Source organism: Chlamydotis macqueenii, chromosome 3, assembly GCF_036417535.1.
Source record: "Chlamydotis macqueenii isolate bChlMac1 chromosome 3, bChlMac1.mat, whole genome shotgun sequence".
Taxonomy (NCBI): Eukaryota; Metazoa; Chordata; class Aves; order Otidiformes; family Otididae; genus Chlamydotis; species Chlamydotis macqueenii.
Window position 1 is genome coordinate 111130702 of NC_141558.1, and position 15018 is coordinate 111145719.

General features: G+C 36.1%; 1 protein-coding gene across 4 annotated transcripts in view; it reads left to right on the forward strand.

The window, feature by feature from the left end:
• The window catches only part of ZDHHC14 (zDHHC palmitoyltransferase 14), a 113597-nt gene extending 99960 nt beyond the window's left edge, over positions 1 to 13637 (forward strand). For 2 of the 4 annotated variants that reach the window (XM_086745875.1, XM_086745876.1), the window contains exons 8-9: positions 3158 to 3260; positions 12387 to 13637. In XM_086745875.1, coding sequence (XP_086602001.1) covers positions 3158 to 3260; positions 12387 to 12788 — 505 coding nt within the window. In that variant the 3' untranslated portion in view covers positions 12789 to 13637. The remainder of the gene's footprint in view (positions 1 to 3157; positions 3261 to 12386) is intronic. The other 2 variants (XM_086745877.1, XM_086745878.1) reach the window with 1 other exon arrangement.
• The last annotated feature ends 1381 nt before the right edge of the window (positions 13638 to 15018 follow it).

Here is a 15018-nt window from a genome sequence, read left to right on the forward strand (position 1 = left end):
AGTATAAATGAAGCCACATGATCATTGCTGAAAATAAAATTATTTCTGATTGCTTGAGTTTACTCAACAGAAATAAAGTTTTGTTTTACTGTGATTAGAAGCTTTAAGTAGTAAAAGAGGTAAGTAGTAAAGACAGAAGTCAGTAAACTGTCCTTGAACTAAGTTAGTGATCAGATCCTGTAAAATATATTTAAGGTTGACATCTAAAATGAAAATAAACCTGTTTATCTGTTTTTTGAACCTTTGCCACTGCAGTTAATAACTTCTAGCAATAAAAAATTCCTAGTAGATAGCTGTTGCGTGACAGGCAATTTGAAAGTTTATTAAACTCTACATATCTAACAGATGTGACATGAGTTTGGGAACCTTCATGCTAAAACTAGTTTGATAATTGTTCATTTTTGTCTTTTCACTATTTTATTTAAATGGACAGTAATTTTTCTTTATTTACACTACTGTTAACATATATATGTTAAGCTGAATTTGGTGGTCTTACACCAAAGCAATTGCAGAGAAAGCTTAGTGGACTAATTTTTGCTGCATACTTTTTAACTTTTGAAATCCAAACTATTTGTATATTCAAGGTTGCAGATGGCTTTTCACCTTGAACAAAATATAAGATGGAGCTGAGACTAGAAAGGGAAAACTGGCAGCAGGAAAGAATTAATCTCTTCTTACTCCATCACTCAATGTTAGGTAGTTCATGTGCTACATGTACAATAGAGGCCTTGCTCCTCTGCAGAGCATGGCTGATATCTTGTAGATTATTTTTGTGACGTACTCATCAGATGAAGCTGTTTTGCTTTATCTGGAATTGTGTAGTTATTAATCTGAACATTGAGAAGAAAGAAAGTGAATGACTTTATAGTCCAATGGCTAAGATGTTTCATTGGAAGTGGGATTTCTGTCTTTGCTATTACAAATATCAGAGGTGGTACTTCTGTGAGCAGTCAAAGCTCAACAGGAGAGACTGACATCTTTTCCTAAGGAGGAGACAACTGAGTTAAGATTTCCACATACTGGGTTAACACTGTAATCCCTGTGGTGAGAGAGAGTAACGCTGTCTCTGCTTCCTCCCTGTATGAATGGTGCCTGAAGCCAACCCTTTAATTCTGCCATTTTGCTTTTCATAAAAGTATGTGGCATAAAAACTCAGTGCCATGCTTCAAATTCTTTTGTTTGATTCCAAATGGAAATCTTTATTAAAACTACATAATGTTTCTCAGCGTTTGAAATAGCAGCTTAGACTGGTAGAAGCAGCAGGGCACAATAGACCAGACTGGCATTGGCTCCTGTGTTTTAACAGAGTTTGTACATTTTTTCCCTAAATTCCATATAGCAGCGTAACTTATTTAGATGCCAAAGTATCTGTAGAGTTTCTGCAGGGAGGTATTTTTTGACCAACTGCGAAAATTTACTGACTGTAAAATGTAAATTATAACCTTGCATTTTTGACTTTTAATCTCAGCTGTATCCCAAGTCGCTAGATACTCATTTTTTCCTTAAATTCTGGTAAACTGGTTTAGCAACAATGACAGCTTAAAATTCAAAATGTTTAAGTGCCTCTGAGAATGGAATGCAGATTAAGAGAAGATCTGTAAATAATCCAAATTTTTCTCACTTCTGTTAAAGATCGTGTTTCTCATTTTTAAACCTATGCTACCAAATTTGGAATGCATTTTACATGTCCTCAACAGTACCTTTCAAATCTTAGTTTGATCCATAGCTGTCAGCATAGGTCTAACTGATGTTCTGAGATAAAAAATAAGACACCTAATTTAAAGAATCTGATTTTTTGAAGGAGTGCTTTCCACGTGACAGATTGTAATCCCAGGTGGATTTCTCAGTGTTTCGAATGGACGTAGAAACCTGTTCTGCAGACCTTCCTGAGGAGAGCTCAGACTGATCTCTAAGTGGTGGAAACCTCATTGACTTTTGAGAGGGAAACGCCTTCATTTTTTCTATGCATCCTGTTCTTATCTTTTAAAACTGAAGTCATCTTGACTCTCAGCAAATTTAGAGGTCTCATAAAGCAGCAAATAAAACCAGTTCTGTGCTGACTTTAGCTCTCAGGTGTTTTAAGACACTGATGTAATTTTATCTTAGTAACAGGAACTATAAACCCTCCAGTTAAAATTTGATATCCTGTGGTATAATTTGTAATTTTCCAGATGGGAAGTAACATTGTTTGTGTCACTGGAAAAAAAAAAATTGGCCTATGATTAAAATATATGGAACTATAATTTAAACCTACATATATTTTTTTTTAAAAAAAAACACCTTTAAATGAATTGAAGCATAAAGTATTGGAGAGTTTTGGGTTTTTTTTTTGTTTGGTTTTTTTTTTGGTTTTTTTTTTTGTATGGAAGTGATATGGGCTATTACACCTATAGAATATAGTACTTCAGTCTGTGGATTCAGCTTTTTATGAGTATTAACTACCAGAACCTAAGTACCGTTTATAGTTCTCAAATTGAGAGTAAAATTGTGTGTGGAATTTTATCAAAATCATTAGCTAGGTCAGATGATTCCATTCTATTTATTTTTTTAGACTCCTACATAGATTTTTACTTATTAATTTCTCCATGAAACATTTTCTTAAAATTTCTTGTTTCCATATGTGACTGCATCACTTTGGTAAGAACAGTGGAACACTATGAGCAGTATTAGGTAGCTGTCATGAAACACCTGGCAAGTAAGTTGTCTAAACAAAACTTCCTCTTTCTTTCTAAGTTTTGTGATTAAGTAGCTTTAATTTTGAGACGTGGAAACTGATAACAAAAGAACCTTCAAAATAGATACTCATTCAAAATGCACTAGTGAGTTTTGTAATCTGTTTTGTCACCTGTAGTTTAAAATTCTTGGTTTTGTGCTATCTGCTGGTCTGTTTCCAAATGTTTTGTCTATGATAAAAATCTGGAAAAGTAGCAGTACATATGACTATATGGCAGGTATTATTGCAAGGAAACAATTACCTTCATGATGAGTGGAAATGAAGGGTTGTACTTCAATTGAATAAAAGGGGACATTTGAAGGTATTGGTGAGGTATTAAGGTCTGTCGTATGATAGAAATTTCTTCTTTCTTTCTATAGAAAGGAGGTCATTATTGATCAGAAATATCTCTAATTCTTTTTCTTTATTTTTATTATTCTGTAGCTTAATTGACAGAAGAGGATTTATACAACCAGATACACCACAATTAGCAGGACCATCAAATGGCATTACTATGTACGGGGCCACACAATCTCAGAGCAACATGGTAGGAATCATCCCATAGTGTTGTTCATCAAGATTCCTGTGAATGTTTTCCTTCTCCACTTTCATGTGAACTAATCAAGTAATAACTAACTGGATACAGCTGACACTCTGGGTGGAATGACTTGTTTATTAACAGTAAAGAAAAAAAAAATCCAAGACTCTTTTTAATATATGGTTCACACAGGGTAATAGTTATTGCTCATGGATTCTAAAGAAAGAGAGGCTTTTCTGCACTGTTGATTTATTGAATATACTGGCATTTTGACTTGTACTATTGACACCTGCTGTGTTTTGAACTGGAATATTCAAGTATCATGGACTTGCTCTGGTTCATCATTTTTCAGCTAATTGTTATTTTGTGTGGCATTTTCTTGATACTCTTATTTCCTTCTTTGCTTTTACACTGCGGTTTTGCATAGACTCATGTATTTTAAAAAGCAAAGATGAACAAAGAGGAGTTTCTAGGGGAGAAGTGTGTTGAAGAAAGAGCAGGAGGACATTGAACTTCCAATGATCAAAAAATGGCGACTGGATTGTTACAACAAAAAACTTTTAAACAGCTTTGAAAGTGTGCCAATAGTTCTTACTTTGTTTTTTGCTGGTAGCATTGGCTATCGTAATGGAAGATAGGATTTCCAGTGCCAAGAAGAGGAGAATAACTGCAAAGAGATCTTTTTCCAAAGGCAAGCATCTTACATATGTGCCTATTTCTGAATTGTCATCCACATATCTCCGTATTATGTGGGTTCTAAGACTTTGTCAAAGAAGCCATGAGTTATGGATGCCCTCCCTCTGCCAAAAAAGAGGCGGCCACAAGGCCTTCTGACATAATTCAGCCTTTTTTTTGGACAAAAGAGGAAAAGACTCACTCTTTCCAGACAGATTAGTTTTAGTGTCACTGATAAACTGGTATCAAAGTCTTGCTGTAGTTCCTAAGCTGTTTTTACTTATTATTTTGAGAATTAAATGGAAGATTTGTTAGTCTCCTTAATGAGAAAATGCATTAGACACACAGTATTAACTCTGAATCTTCTGTGAGATGCAGTTGTGCAGAACGAGGTAATGCTCCATGCAAATTTTACTCAAAAGAACCCAAGTAACTCTGAAAAGAGAAAGGCAGGAGGGAGTTTAAAAAAAAAAATAAGAAGAAGAAAAAGAAAGAGCGAGCAAGCAAACCTTAGAAATAGCCTGAAGTCTTTCGGGGATTGTCTAAATTTTCTGACTCTGTCAAGGCTTCTTATTTATGAAGATCATTAACCTACAATAAGTCCCTGGCATTAAGTTATTTTAACATTTTAAGAATTATACTTCCATTGTAAGAAGATACTATCATTATTCGTAGATATTAATGAGAAAATGTTGTGCCAGTTTGATAGAAAATTGACTAAATTTGTCTCTAGAAATGGAGAAATCTGTTATGGTGTATTAATTTAAGTCAAACAGGTAGCTGTTATGATTTTAAAGTGTAATACCTGTAATTACACAAAGTCTTGAAGAACCTGAACTTCTTATATCCTAGAACATCACAATACTGGAGCTGGGAAAGGCTTAGCTTCTTTAAAAGTTGTCAGAACCACTTGGAAATATGCAACTTTCAATCCTGAAAGTCACCTCTCAGAAAAAATGTGAAAAAATGTAGTATGTCGTGTTTGGTATGGAGGAATATCTTTAAGACTGTGATGCCATTTTTCTCAGGGTGTTATTCCTAGTCTGTATCCAAGACCAATTGGCTTCTAGTGGCAGCTGGCTATCAGCATTAAAATTTCTCCCTTGAGTTTTGCTGCAAACTGTTAAAGACTTGCTTAGTTTCCCAATGTCTCCAGCACTATTTTCTCTTCCCTATTTAAAATCGTGCATTCTTTCCTGAATTGTTGAACCATAAGAAATTATAAATTCATTTCCTGCTGGCAGCGATGCAGTGGGACATAACTTTCCCTCTGATTTGTTCTTGTTTCACATTTTTCTTTTTTGTATTCTAAGGTCAATGTTTTTGCTCTTCTCAGTAGAATCTGTGCCTACTTTCAGATTTCCATCTCTTCTATCTCATAAAGCAGCAAACAACAAAACTGATTTCCATGTTTCACAGTTAAGATCTCAATCTCATCCACATAACAGACTTTCTTTTTTTGTACAAAAATTTTTTCACCTTACTACTAGCTTAGATGTTTTCAGACATTCTGTTCAGTTACCACATTTTCTGTTCCAATTTAAATTTAGACAGAAATAATCAAGTAAAACTGCATCATTCTATTTAAACCTTTATGCCATGAAGTGACCCTCTAGTACTTTTCCAGGCTTTACAGTATCAGTTTCTTTCAGCTTTCTTCCCAATATGCAATCTTAGATTCTTCTGAAGAAGTTTGGGAACAGACACACTGGGAACACCAGCCATTCACTTGTTCTCCTTGAACAGGACTGTGGAAAGTTCTTGAGTGAAAGACAAGTGGAGTACACTTTATGGCAGAAGTGAAACAAGGCATGTTGCATCCTGTTGTTTGATTTTTTTTTTGTCATTGTTGTGGTTTTTAATTTATTTTTTTTAAGAGGAAGAATCTCCGCAAGATTCTCTAGAATCCGTCTTGCTAGAAGTTTAGATGCAAACATCAAAATTTCCACTGAGTATTGATGGTTTAAATAATAGACTAGCTCAAACCTAAGACTCCAGTGGAAGCAAAACAGGAGAGGGAAAGTCTTTGTGGAAGAAAAGGGGTTTTTTTTTGCCTCATGTCCTCACTGACAAAGGTTAGACAAAAGATGGAATATGATTCAGTCTTCCTTTCTGGAGGGATGCATACCTCTTGGGAAAAAGACAGAGGCATAAAATGAAAAACACTTTCTTGGAGCTGAGACAGGTAAACCACAAAGAACTGGCGAGTTTGAAAGGGATCTGTCTGGTACTGCGGCTTGTATTGTTATGGTTTCAGATAAGGACAGGCAAAGTGAAATTCCTTGACTTAAAAGCATGTGTAGATCATAGTCTTAGCCCATAAATACTTTTTAAATGACAGAGGTTTAGCCATTTATACGTCATCAGAGATAATGACACTCTTTTAGCAAGTTCAATGCTTTTGAGTACAGGAAATAACTTACAGAATCTGAAGTGTGTTCCAGTACGCCTTTATGGTGTGTCCTGTTGGATTTTATTCCAGAATGCATTATATCTTCTTATCTCTACATTGAATCTTAATGTCTAGATGTTTTAATACTTAATCCATGTAGCTTGTTAAAATGTCTTTTCTGCCCATTGATGTTAAAGGAAGATTTTTTAATGAGCATCTTCTCTTATTCCTTCCCTTCCCTCATTCCTTTCCTTCTCTTCCCTTCCCTCAAATCTTTTACTCAGTGACTTATGGCTTTCTAAATAGGATTCTTCTGCCTCACCCAACTAGCTTCTGGTCATTCTTTAAATCTCTTTGGGTTGCTTGGTATTATAATCTGCTTTCATTTATTTTAATACATCTTTTAGCATAGCAGCATTTTCGCATTTAAGCTCAAAATAAATATCAGGCTAAGTTTAAACTTGCCAGACACTTGTTTTGAGTGCAATACATTATCTCTTATTCAGGATACTGATTGTGGGGCACTATTTTTGTTTTTAACAGCTTTTGTGGTAATTTTGCCTTTGAGACTTTGAATATTTCATATAGGAGCTACCCTGCTTGTGCTAATGCCTCGGTTTGTCACAGTCTCAGAAAGTCAAATTTGTGGCTATAATCAGTGCTTCACAGTCCCATACTATGATTTTTTTAAATTTTTTTTTTTTAAAGCTTTTTCTCTTGTTCTCTCCTTAGTATCTCCCTTATTTTACTAAGAGCTGAAGTTATATTTACTTTTTTGAAGACTGGAAGCACATATAATAATTTTTGCCAGGTACATTCCCAGTGTTTTTCATTTATTTTTCAATATAATTTGAAATTTATCTGGTAAATCCATTAGCCAGCTTCTTAATATCCTTATCCACATGACAATCATGGTCACTTGGAGCTCATGATCTGTAGATGTGGTATTTCCAAAGTATTTCCCTATTACCTTTTATTGTTTATTGGTTTTACAAGCTCTTCATTAGTTTGATTCCCCTAGTATCTCTCTTCTCATTCTTAAGAATTTTTTTTTTTGCGTAAAACACAGTATCTCACTCATGAAATAATAATTTTCTCTGTGTTTTACTCTCTCTTTCCTCTTAAGGTTTATTTTCTTTACATTCTGAAAAAAAAATAGTTATTATTTCACCATAAACCCATCAGCTACCATTACCTGCATCTGCACTCCTGTAGTACTTAGCTTCCTCTTAAAAGCCTGAGTTGGTTCTTGGGTTTCGGTACAGGGTATTTTATTCTTTAGTAACCCATTATGAAAAAAAACCCACAGAATCTATGCACTTTTTAAAGAGGAATTAGTTTGGTTTATTTTTACTATGATGTCTCTAGGAATTCTCTAGTGCCTTATGAAGTGATAGATTTCATTTCTGTCTGCCTGTGTCAGGACAAGTATATTTCTCTGTTTTTAAGACATTCACTTGTACTCCTGCATTCCTAGACGTCTCTTCTTCAGTGCGTAGGTAGTTCCTTGTGTGCCAAATTCCTTTATTTCCCCTTCTCCCTTTCCTTTTCTGGATGCAAATTCTTTAGTTAGAGTCTTTGTTTTCTTACTTACACAAACCACTGACAATTGTAGGAACCATAATTGTGCCTACACAACATGCATTACCAGCGAGATGTGCAGGAAAGCCCTCTCCCAAATGTCCACACGAGCAGTGATCTGGAATCAGGAATCCAGCTGATCCAGGGAACGTTAGCTCTTACCATTCTAGTGTACTTTTTCCATTTCTTTTCATATTGTAATTATTAGGAGTAAATATTTCTTTCATGGCAGTAAAAGGAACAGCAAGGAGAGGAGCCTCACTTTGCTGGGAGTTTTACGAGTGTATTTCCTTTTATATTTACTGTCAGACTTCCCAAATACAACTTATTATTGCCCAAAACAGAACTTAGGCTCTTAACAAGTCAACATTACTATGGTCAAGATTGATAGAGGTTTTTCATTAAAGCATTTTACTTCACAGTTAAAATGGGTTAAGGGCACATGCAGTAAATCAACATCAGCATTTTGCTTTGAGCTGAGGTGTTCTTTAGAAGCAATTCTTTTCACTGCGCGTGTTTACTGCATTTTTGTTCACATGGCAGAGCAGTAGCAGAGCACATGAACTAGATTTCTTTCAGAAGCTGTGCTCCTGGAACGCACCCAGCACACTCTAACGATTCATGGACATGCAATCTGTAAGAACAAACGGTAGCTAGTCTGAAGTAAAATCCCTGGAACAGGTATAGCTTCCCCTTTGGCTTCAGAAGCGTTTCTCTTCATAGATCTGCTCCTGGTGCACTGTACTAGGTGCTAGTGGAGCCATTGACCTGGTGGGTTTTGCGGCTCAGTTGTTGCACAGCATCTGCAATACCATGATGTCGAGTCTGAAATCCTACAGCTATTGGGAACAGTTACTCAGCTCCATCCCTCTGCTCTTTACCCATCTATTAGATCCATCTCCTGTGATATTCCAGCATCCTTTCTGTTATTCATAGCATTGTCGCTCAGTGCTGTCGGTCTTGTCTGAACTTTGTTGTTTGTACTTTATTCAGAGATGCTGAGATAATTCAATCTGCTTTTTTCCAACTTCTGAGAACTGTAACAATTCTTTAATGTTACTAGTGTGTAGAAAATTTTTAACAAAGTTAATTTAAAAATCAAAGTAAATAAACTCTGGTTTTGGCATTAGAAATGTGAAAAATATTTTGCCACGTACAAAAACTATGTTAACATGTATGTCTTGTGTAGCTTAGAAAAAAAATCAGATTTTCCTCGGAAAAAAAAAGAAAAATTTTCTTTCCTTAGTTTTTTGTATTTATTATTTGTGAAATAAACAGAGAATTTTAGGCTTTGTCTAATTTGCTTTAATTTGTGCCTTTTGATATGAAAATAAATATAGAGATGGCTAAAAATTTCTATGCACATATATAATTAAAATTCTGTACTTGTAGAAGTAATTAAACTTGTCTTACCATCAGAATCTGCTGTTTCTCTGAAACAGTGGAAAATGTAGGTGGAAAATAAAATCAGTAGATCTGAAGTAAGAAGGTACTGGTGGAATAATTTCTACAGTAGATTTTTAGCTATTTAGATTTCAGTGCTTGTCTTCCTTTTTGTTACAATCCTTGGCTTTTTTATTTAATTTGAAATACTGGCATGTATTGTGATAAATAGAAGTTGAGACTTTTGGCTCTAAATTTCATTAATGGAGAGCGAAAAGGAAGGAAAAAACACAATGCCAGTCCTATAAACAAATCTGATTTCCTTCTTTAGTTTTGTGGGGGCTGTTTAGTCTAAAGAATAGTCTACCTGTAGAGTGTGTGTTGGTTTTATCGGATGTTTTTGAGACCTTCATTGAACACATCTCCCTTTTCTAGTATAAAGCCCGCTCTAGTCAGGGGTTTATACTAGAAATGCTGTTTACAGCCTGTATTTTCCTGAGATATGTTGATCATTGCTAAATAGAAAGAAAAAAAAAAGAAAACCTGAAATGTATCTGAATAAGAGTAGAGGCTTTAGGGAAGTGATAAATCCATGGAAAATGAAGAGGGAGATATACAGCACCTGAAGAAGTTTTATAGCACTCTCTTTAATGGAGCTTTATGAGGCTACTTTATCTGTTCTGTATTGATTCAGTTGAAGTGCACTAGTGTTTGGTGAGAAGAAAATGAATTCACACTATACAATGAGTTTCAAGTAAATTACCTTCAGCTAATTTAAAACTGTGTACTTGTATTGCCTGGAACACAATAGTGATTTCCTTTTGAAGACCAGGGCTGAAGCTTCACTAAAGCAAGAAGTCAGCTGCTACCATTATTTGTTTTCAATGTAGTTATAGGCATTCCTTTGTTATTTAACATGCTCTTTGGCTGCCACTTTTCAGAAAGATGGATTTTGTTGGTCTTTTTGAAGTTTGAAAATTCAGTTAACAGATTTTTAAGGTCTGCTTAGTAAGGTGTGTTGAAGTGCTATAGTTTAATTGAAATAGGCAGGCGTGAATAACAGTATATTAATCAAGAATGAGTTATTCAAAGCTTGACTTTAAAAGATGCTGACAGTTTTCTTCTTAGTAAGGTACTTATGCAAGGTTTTGGCTGTAAGCCTGTGAGTAATCTCTCTGAAATTATATGGGACCACTTCAATTGCTTGGCTGGGGCTTTTCATCATTTTGTTGGGGAACAAATTGCTTGCAACATATGTAAACTCAATTTATGTAACAGGAAGTCAACGCATTTGTCTTTCTGAAAGCATAAGTGTTGGAAAATATGTAACTGAGTAAGGATCAGACTTCTGCCTGTCAAAAAGCCGTTGCTCTGGAAGTCTTAAACCACTTAGGCACATTTAAAATGCTACCTATCTACTGTGACCGAGTACCCAGATTGCACGCTTTCTGAATGTAATGTGTGCGCATCCATCATTTAAGCTACTCAGGGGTGGAATTGGAGGACCTCAAAATATGAGTGGAAGCATTCAGAGTGGTGGTTTTCATCATACAGTAAAGGAAGGAATGAGCTGGCATAGAGTATATCACAGTGGCTTATTCAACTCCAATGGGCGTTTTAGGGAATTGCTGTGATGTTAGTATCAATGGTTATGTTCAGGAATATCTTGAACAGATGTTGGATTGGCAATGTCTTTCAGTAATTTTATATAGATCAAAGAAGTCACTTGTAAAGCAGAACATATTACTTTAACAGAATCCTTGAAATAACAAGTGAATGGGCATGTCTTACCTCTGGATATATTTGTTATTCTACTTGCTTCCAAATTGTCTTTGCTGCATTGGATTTGTAGTTGTAGTGTAGTGTCATTGACTGTAGTGTTTCTCTTGTGCAGCAGAACAGTGGTATGGCAAGTAAATCTTACAGGATTTTTAAAATCTACAGATGTTATAACTGACCAGGCTATTAATTAAATATATATTGTCATTGGAAGCTCTCAAAAAACATGCCAGTTTGTGTTAAAGACACTTAATTTGGTAGTAGGCGTACTACCCACTTAGCTAGCTGGACATTATTGAAACACCTACCTGTCTTGTTATCTCAAGGAATGAATGATAATTGTGTATAAACAGTTCTTAGGAATAATGTAGAGCCAAAAGTGTTCCTAGTAACATTCACTGAGCTTAACTGGATTTATATATGCTGAATTTGGCTTGTTGTTGTGAAAGTGCTTAGTAGAAAACTTGTGGTTTGTACCTTGATTCTTCACATTGTAGAGATTAAATTAATCAAGAAAGAGCCTTGAGATCATAAAAGTTGATATAAAATTAATGCATATACAGTGCTACCTAATTTCTACACATCCTCTAGAGTATTGAGTACAGTGTAGTATATTCTCTAGAGTGTATACATAATGTATGGAATTAGGAGGGGGGACATTTCTGCTCATACAGGCTGTATTGCCAGCAATGTCTTTATAAAACCACCTGCATCAAATAAGTTATTGTTCTGGAAAACTTCTATAGCACATTAATTCCTACACGTGAGAAGACCAATTAAAAAAAGACACTTGCCTAGTGTTTTTGAGCTTGGAAAGATGCTTGGATTGTGCCTTTGGGTCTCTCTCTGAACCACTAGCTACTCCGGAGTAAAATGAGTGGTGTGGAAGTGACTCACCTCACCTGGAGCCAGGGAGGTGTAGGGGTGCCCGGTGTGGTTAGTTACACACACCAGCTGTGCAGTTAGGCTTTCCAAATGGCTTCGAACAAGAATAAGCAAAGCACTTGAATTTCAGTACTCCCAAAATACTATTTTAAAGGTTACCAAAACCCTTAAGAGTTCAGTGTAATTGGTCATCATAATTCGCTTTGGTAGTAATCCAAAGCGATGGCTCGGTTATGCATGCTTTTTTTCTTTTTTTTTTTTTTTTTTTCCTGGGCAGCATGCAATGAGATTTTTGGGTGGCTAACCATGGAATGATACTAATGGCTTTCTTTTTTTCTCTTCACATCCCATTCTTTTCCATACCTTTTTGTCCATATTCTCCCTTTTTTTTCCTCTGTTTTGTTTGCCTTATATGATTTTGACACCCTTCCATTCTACAGTGTGACCAAGATCAGTGCATTCAGAGCACTAAATTCGTTTTGCAGGCCGCTGCCACCCCCCTACTACAGAGTGAGCCAAGCATAACTAGTGAAGAGCTACCTTTACCAGGAAAGACTACTATCAGTGGGCCTTGTGCAACTCTAACTCTAGGGCAACCAACACCACCATCTTCTATGCCAAATCTCACATCAGATACAGGTTTGACAGACATGATACCATTAAAAGAGGAACACGAAGGTCATCAGTTTCTCACTCCTGAAGAAGCTCCGTCACCCCCTGGGATGCTGCCAAGTGGAAGTCCGATTACACACAGCCATACAATGCATGTCCTGAGTCTAGCCAGCCAGGATTCACTGCATGAAGACTCAGTACGTGGTCTTGTGAAGCTTAGCTCAGTTTGAACAGCTTTTTCGAACATTGCACCGTTTCTTGGTGTTCCTACAGATCTCTGCTTAACAGGAGTGACACTGCAGTACCACTGTAAGACCGTAACATGCCTATAATGGAAACTTTATCGCGTAATGGAGTCTACTAAAAAGACAAGTTATTTTTTCAATGGAGCTATGGCATTTTTTTGACCGGGCTGTTAAAGGTTGTGCTTTGATGGTGACTGCATTCGATTTTTATGCAAAACCAGAAACGGTCAATAATCTTGTTTCCTGAAGCTCGGGTACAGCAGGTTGGAATTCAGCTTGTAACAAACACCATGTACAGTACAAAAGAGAGAGATTCTTGGATGTAAGTGTCATGCTCTGTGTTCTATGCTCTTGTAATACACACTTGTTAAGGCTTACCACACTTGTGGGCAGAATGATCTGCACTTACATGTTATGCTACTAATATTTGAGATAGAAAATTACCATTCCGTTTGTTAATACGAAAAAAAAAAGACTGCAGATATGGATTTGCATGCCACGCTACAGTATGTGTTACAGTGGTGTTGGTATTAAGAGAAAGTGCTGCTTTTTTTATTTGTGACTTTCGAAGTGCTGTTTCATTTAAAGACAGTGCAACAAACAAATTAATGGACTATATTATTTTTTCAATTTATTAAAGTTTATTTTAAATTAATCAGTGGTGCCTAGAAGATGGAGAATTACTGATTTGATCATGTTGCATATCATTTAACCTTCTGTTTAAGTGTTTAGAGTAAGGTATTGTGTTGTGCCATACCACGAGATTCTTCCACTCCCTAATGTGATAGAATTACCTGTGGACCTCCAATAAAATGACGTCCTCTATTTCTTGGACACGTGTACAGTTATCCTTGCACAGTTTTCGTGGGGAAAGAGGGAGAAAACATGACTTGTTGACATAGTTTGTAAAAATTTGACTGGAATATGTTTACATAAAGAAAGCAGAGCTATGGAGGAGGAGCTGGTTACCATTAGGATTGCTCCAGCATCTTTTGTGGTTCTGTTTGAGATGTGTATTTGTTCCTATAAGAAGTCTTTCTTTGGAAAGAGTGGGAAGCCTCTGCTTGGACTGTAATTCTGTGTTCCTTATCATATGGCTAAAGGGTGAGGGGCTTAACATTCAAGACAAAGACAGACAGCTTAGTGAAGCAATCTTAAATGGTTAACAAATAACCTGTAGCTGCCCCCAGCCATGACCCTTCATTTGTATTTGTCCTTTAATGTTTTAAATGGAAAGCTTGATTTCATAGAAATCATTTGTGCACTTTTTTTTTTTTTAAGTGAAGCACAACAAAAAGGTTAAAGACATTTTTGTAATTATTTTTTTGTGACAGCTGAAGAGAACCTTAGTTAAGCTGATAAAGTTTAATAGCTTTAATACTGTGTTTACAATGCTTTTCAGGCTGTGCAACCTGGATTCTTCTTTTCTCAGGACAAACGTGCTGAGGAATGTCAGGAATGTGCTTTGTCTGATGCTTCTATGGCATGAAAGTGCTCACCAGTTAAGAAATGTAACAGTTCTGTATTGTTCACCATGGTCATTCACTGACACTGAGCTAAAAAATTTTTGGTTTTACTTTCATTGTTGAAATTGAGGACAATCAGCCTGCAGAAAATCAGTCACCCATGCTATTGAAGCTTCAGACAAAATACTGACAAAAACCCTGCTCCTCTAAGGTTTCCTAAGCAATCAGTTTCCATAATTGGTGATGCTAGCTTTGACCTAATTCAGCGTGTAGAACATAGGAACGCTTCCGGTCTAAAAGTGCCATAACGGGTCCACCAAAGCACCTCTGGCAAACAAGTCTGTCCCAGCTATTGGATCTCAGCGTTTTCCTGAACCTGGGATAGTCTCAAGTTTCCACCAGCCAAACTGTAGTGACTGACATGTCCCAGTTATTGGTGTCACAATAATCTCCAAATATCGACACTTATTTCTGTGTCTGCTCTTAAAGAAGAGTCAGTGATGCTCATCATCTTGATTTCATCTTTGCCGAGTGTGGTTTCTCAAATATAAAGGCATGAACATCTGCACTGAAGCAGGTAATGGATTGAGGGTTGGTGACACTGGTCTCATAGACCTGAGTAAAGAATCCAGACTTTGAGATTATAGACCACTGTTGACTGAATCATTATCTCATAGGTGTCTGTGGGTAGATAACTGTGGATGCATTACTCACTACATTGAAGGACAAGTCAAATATTTTTAATGTGG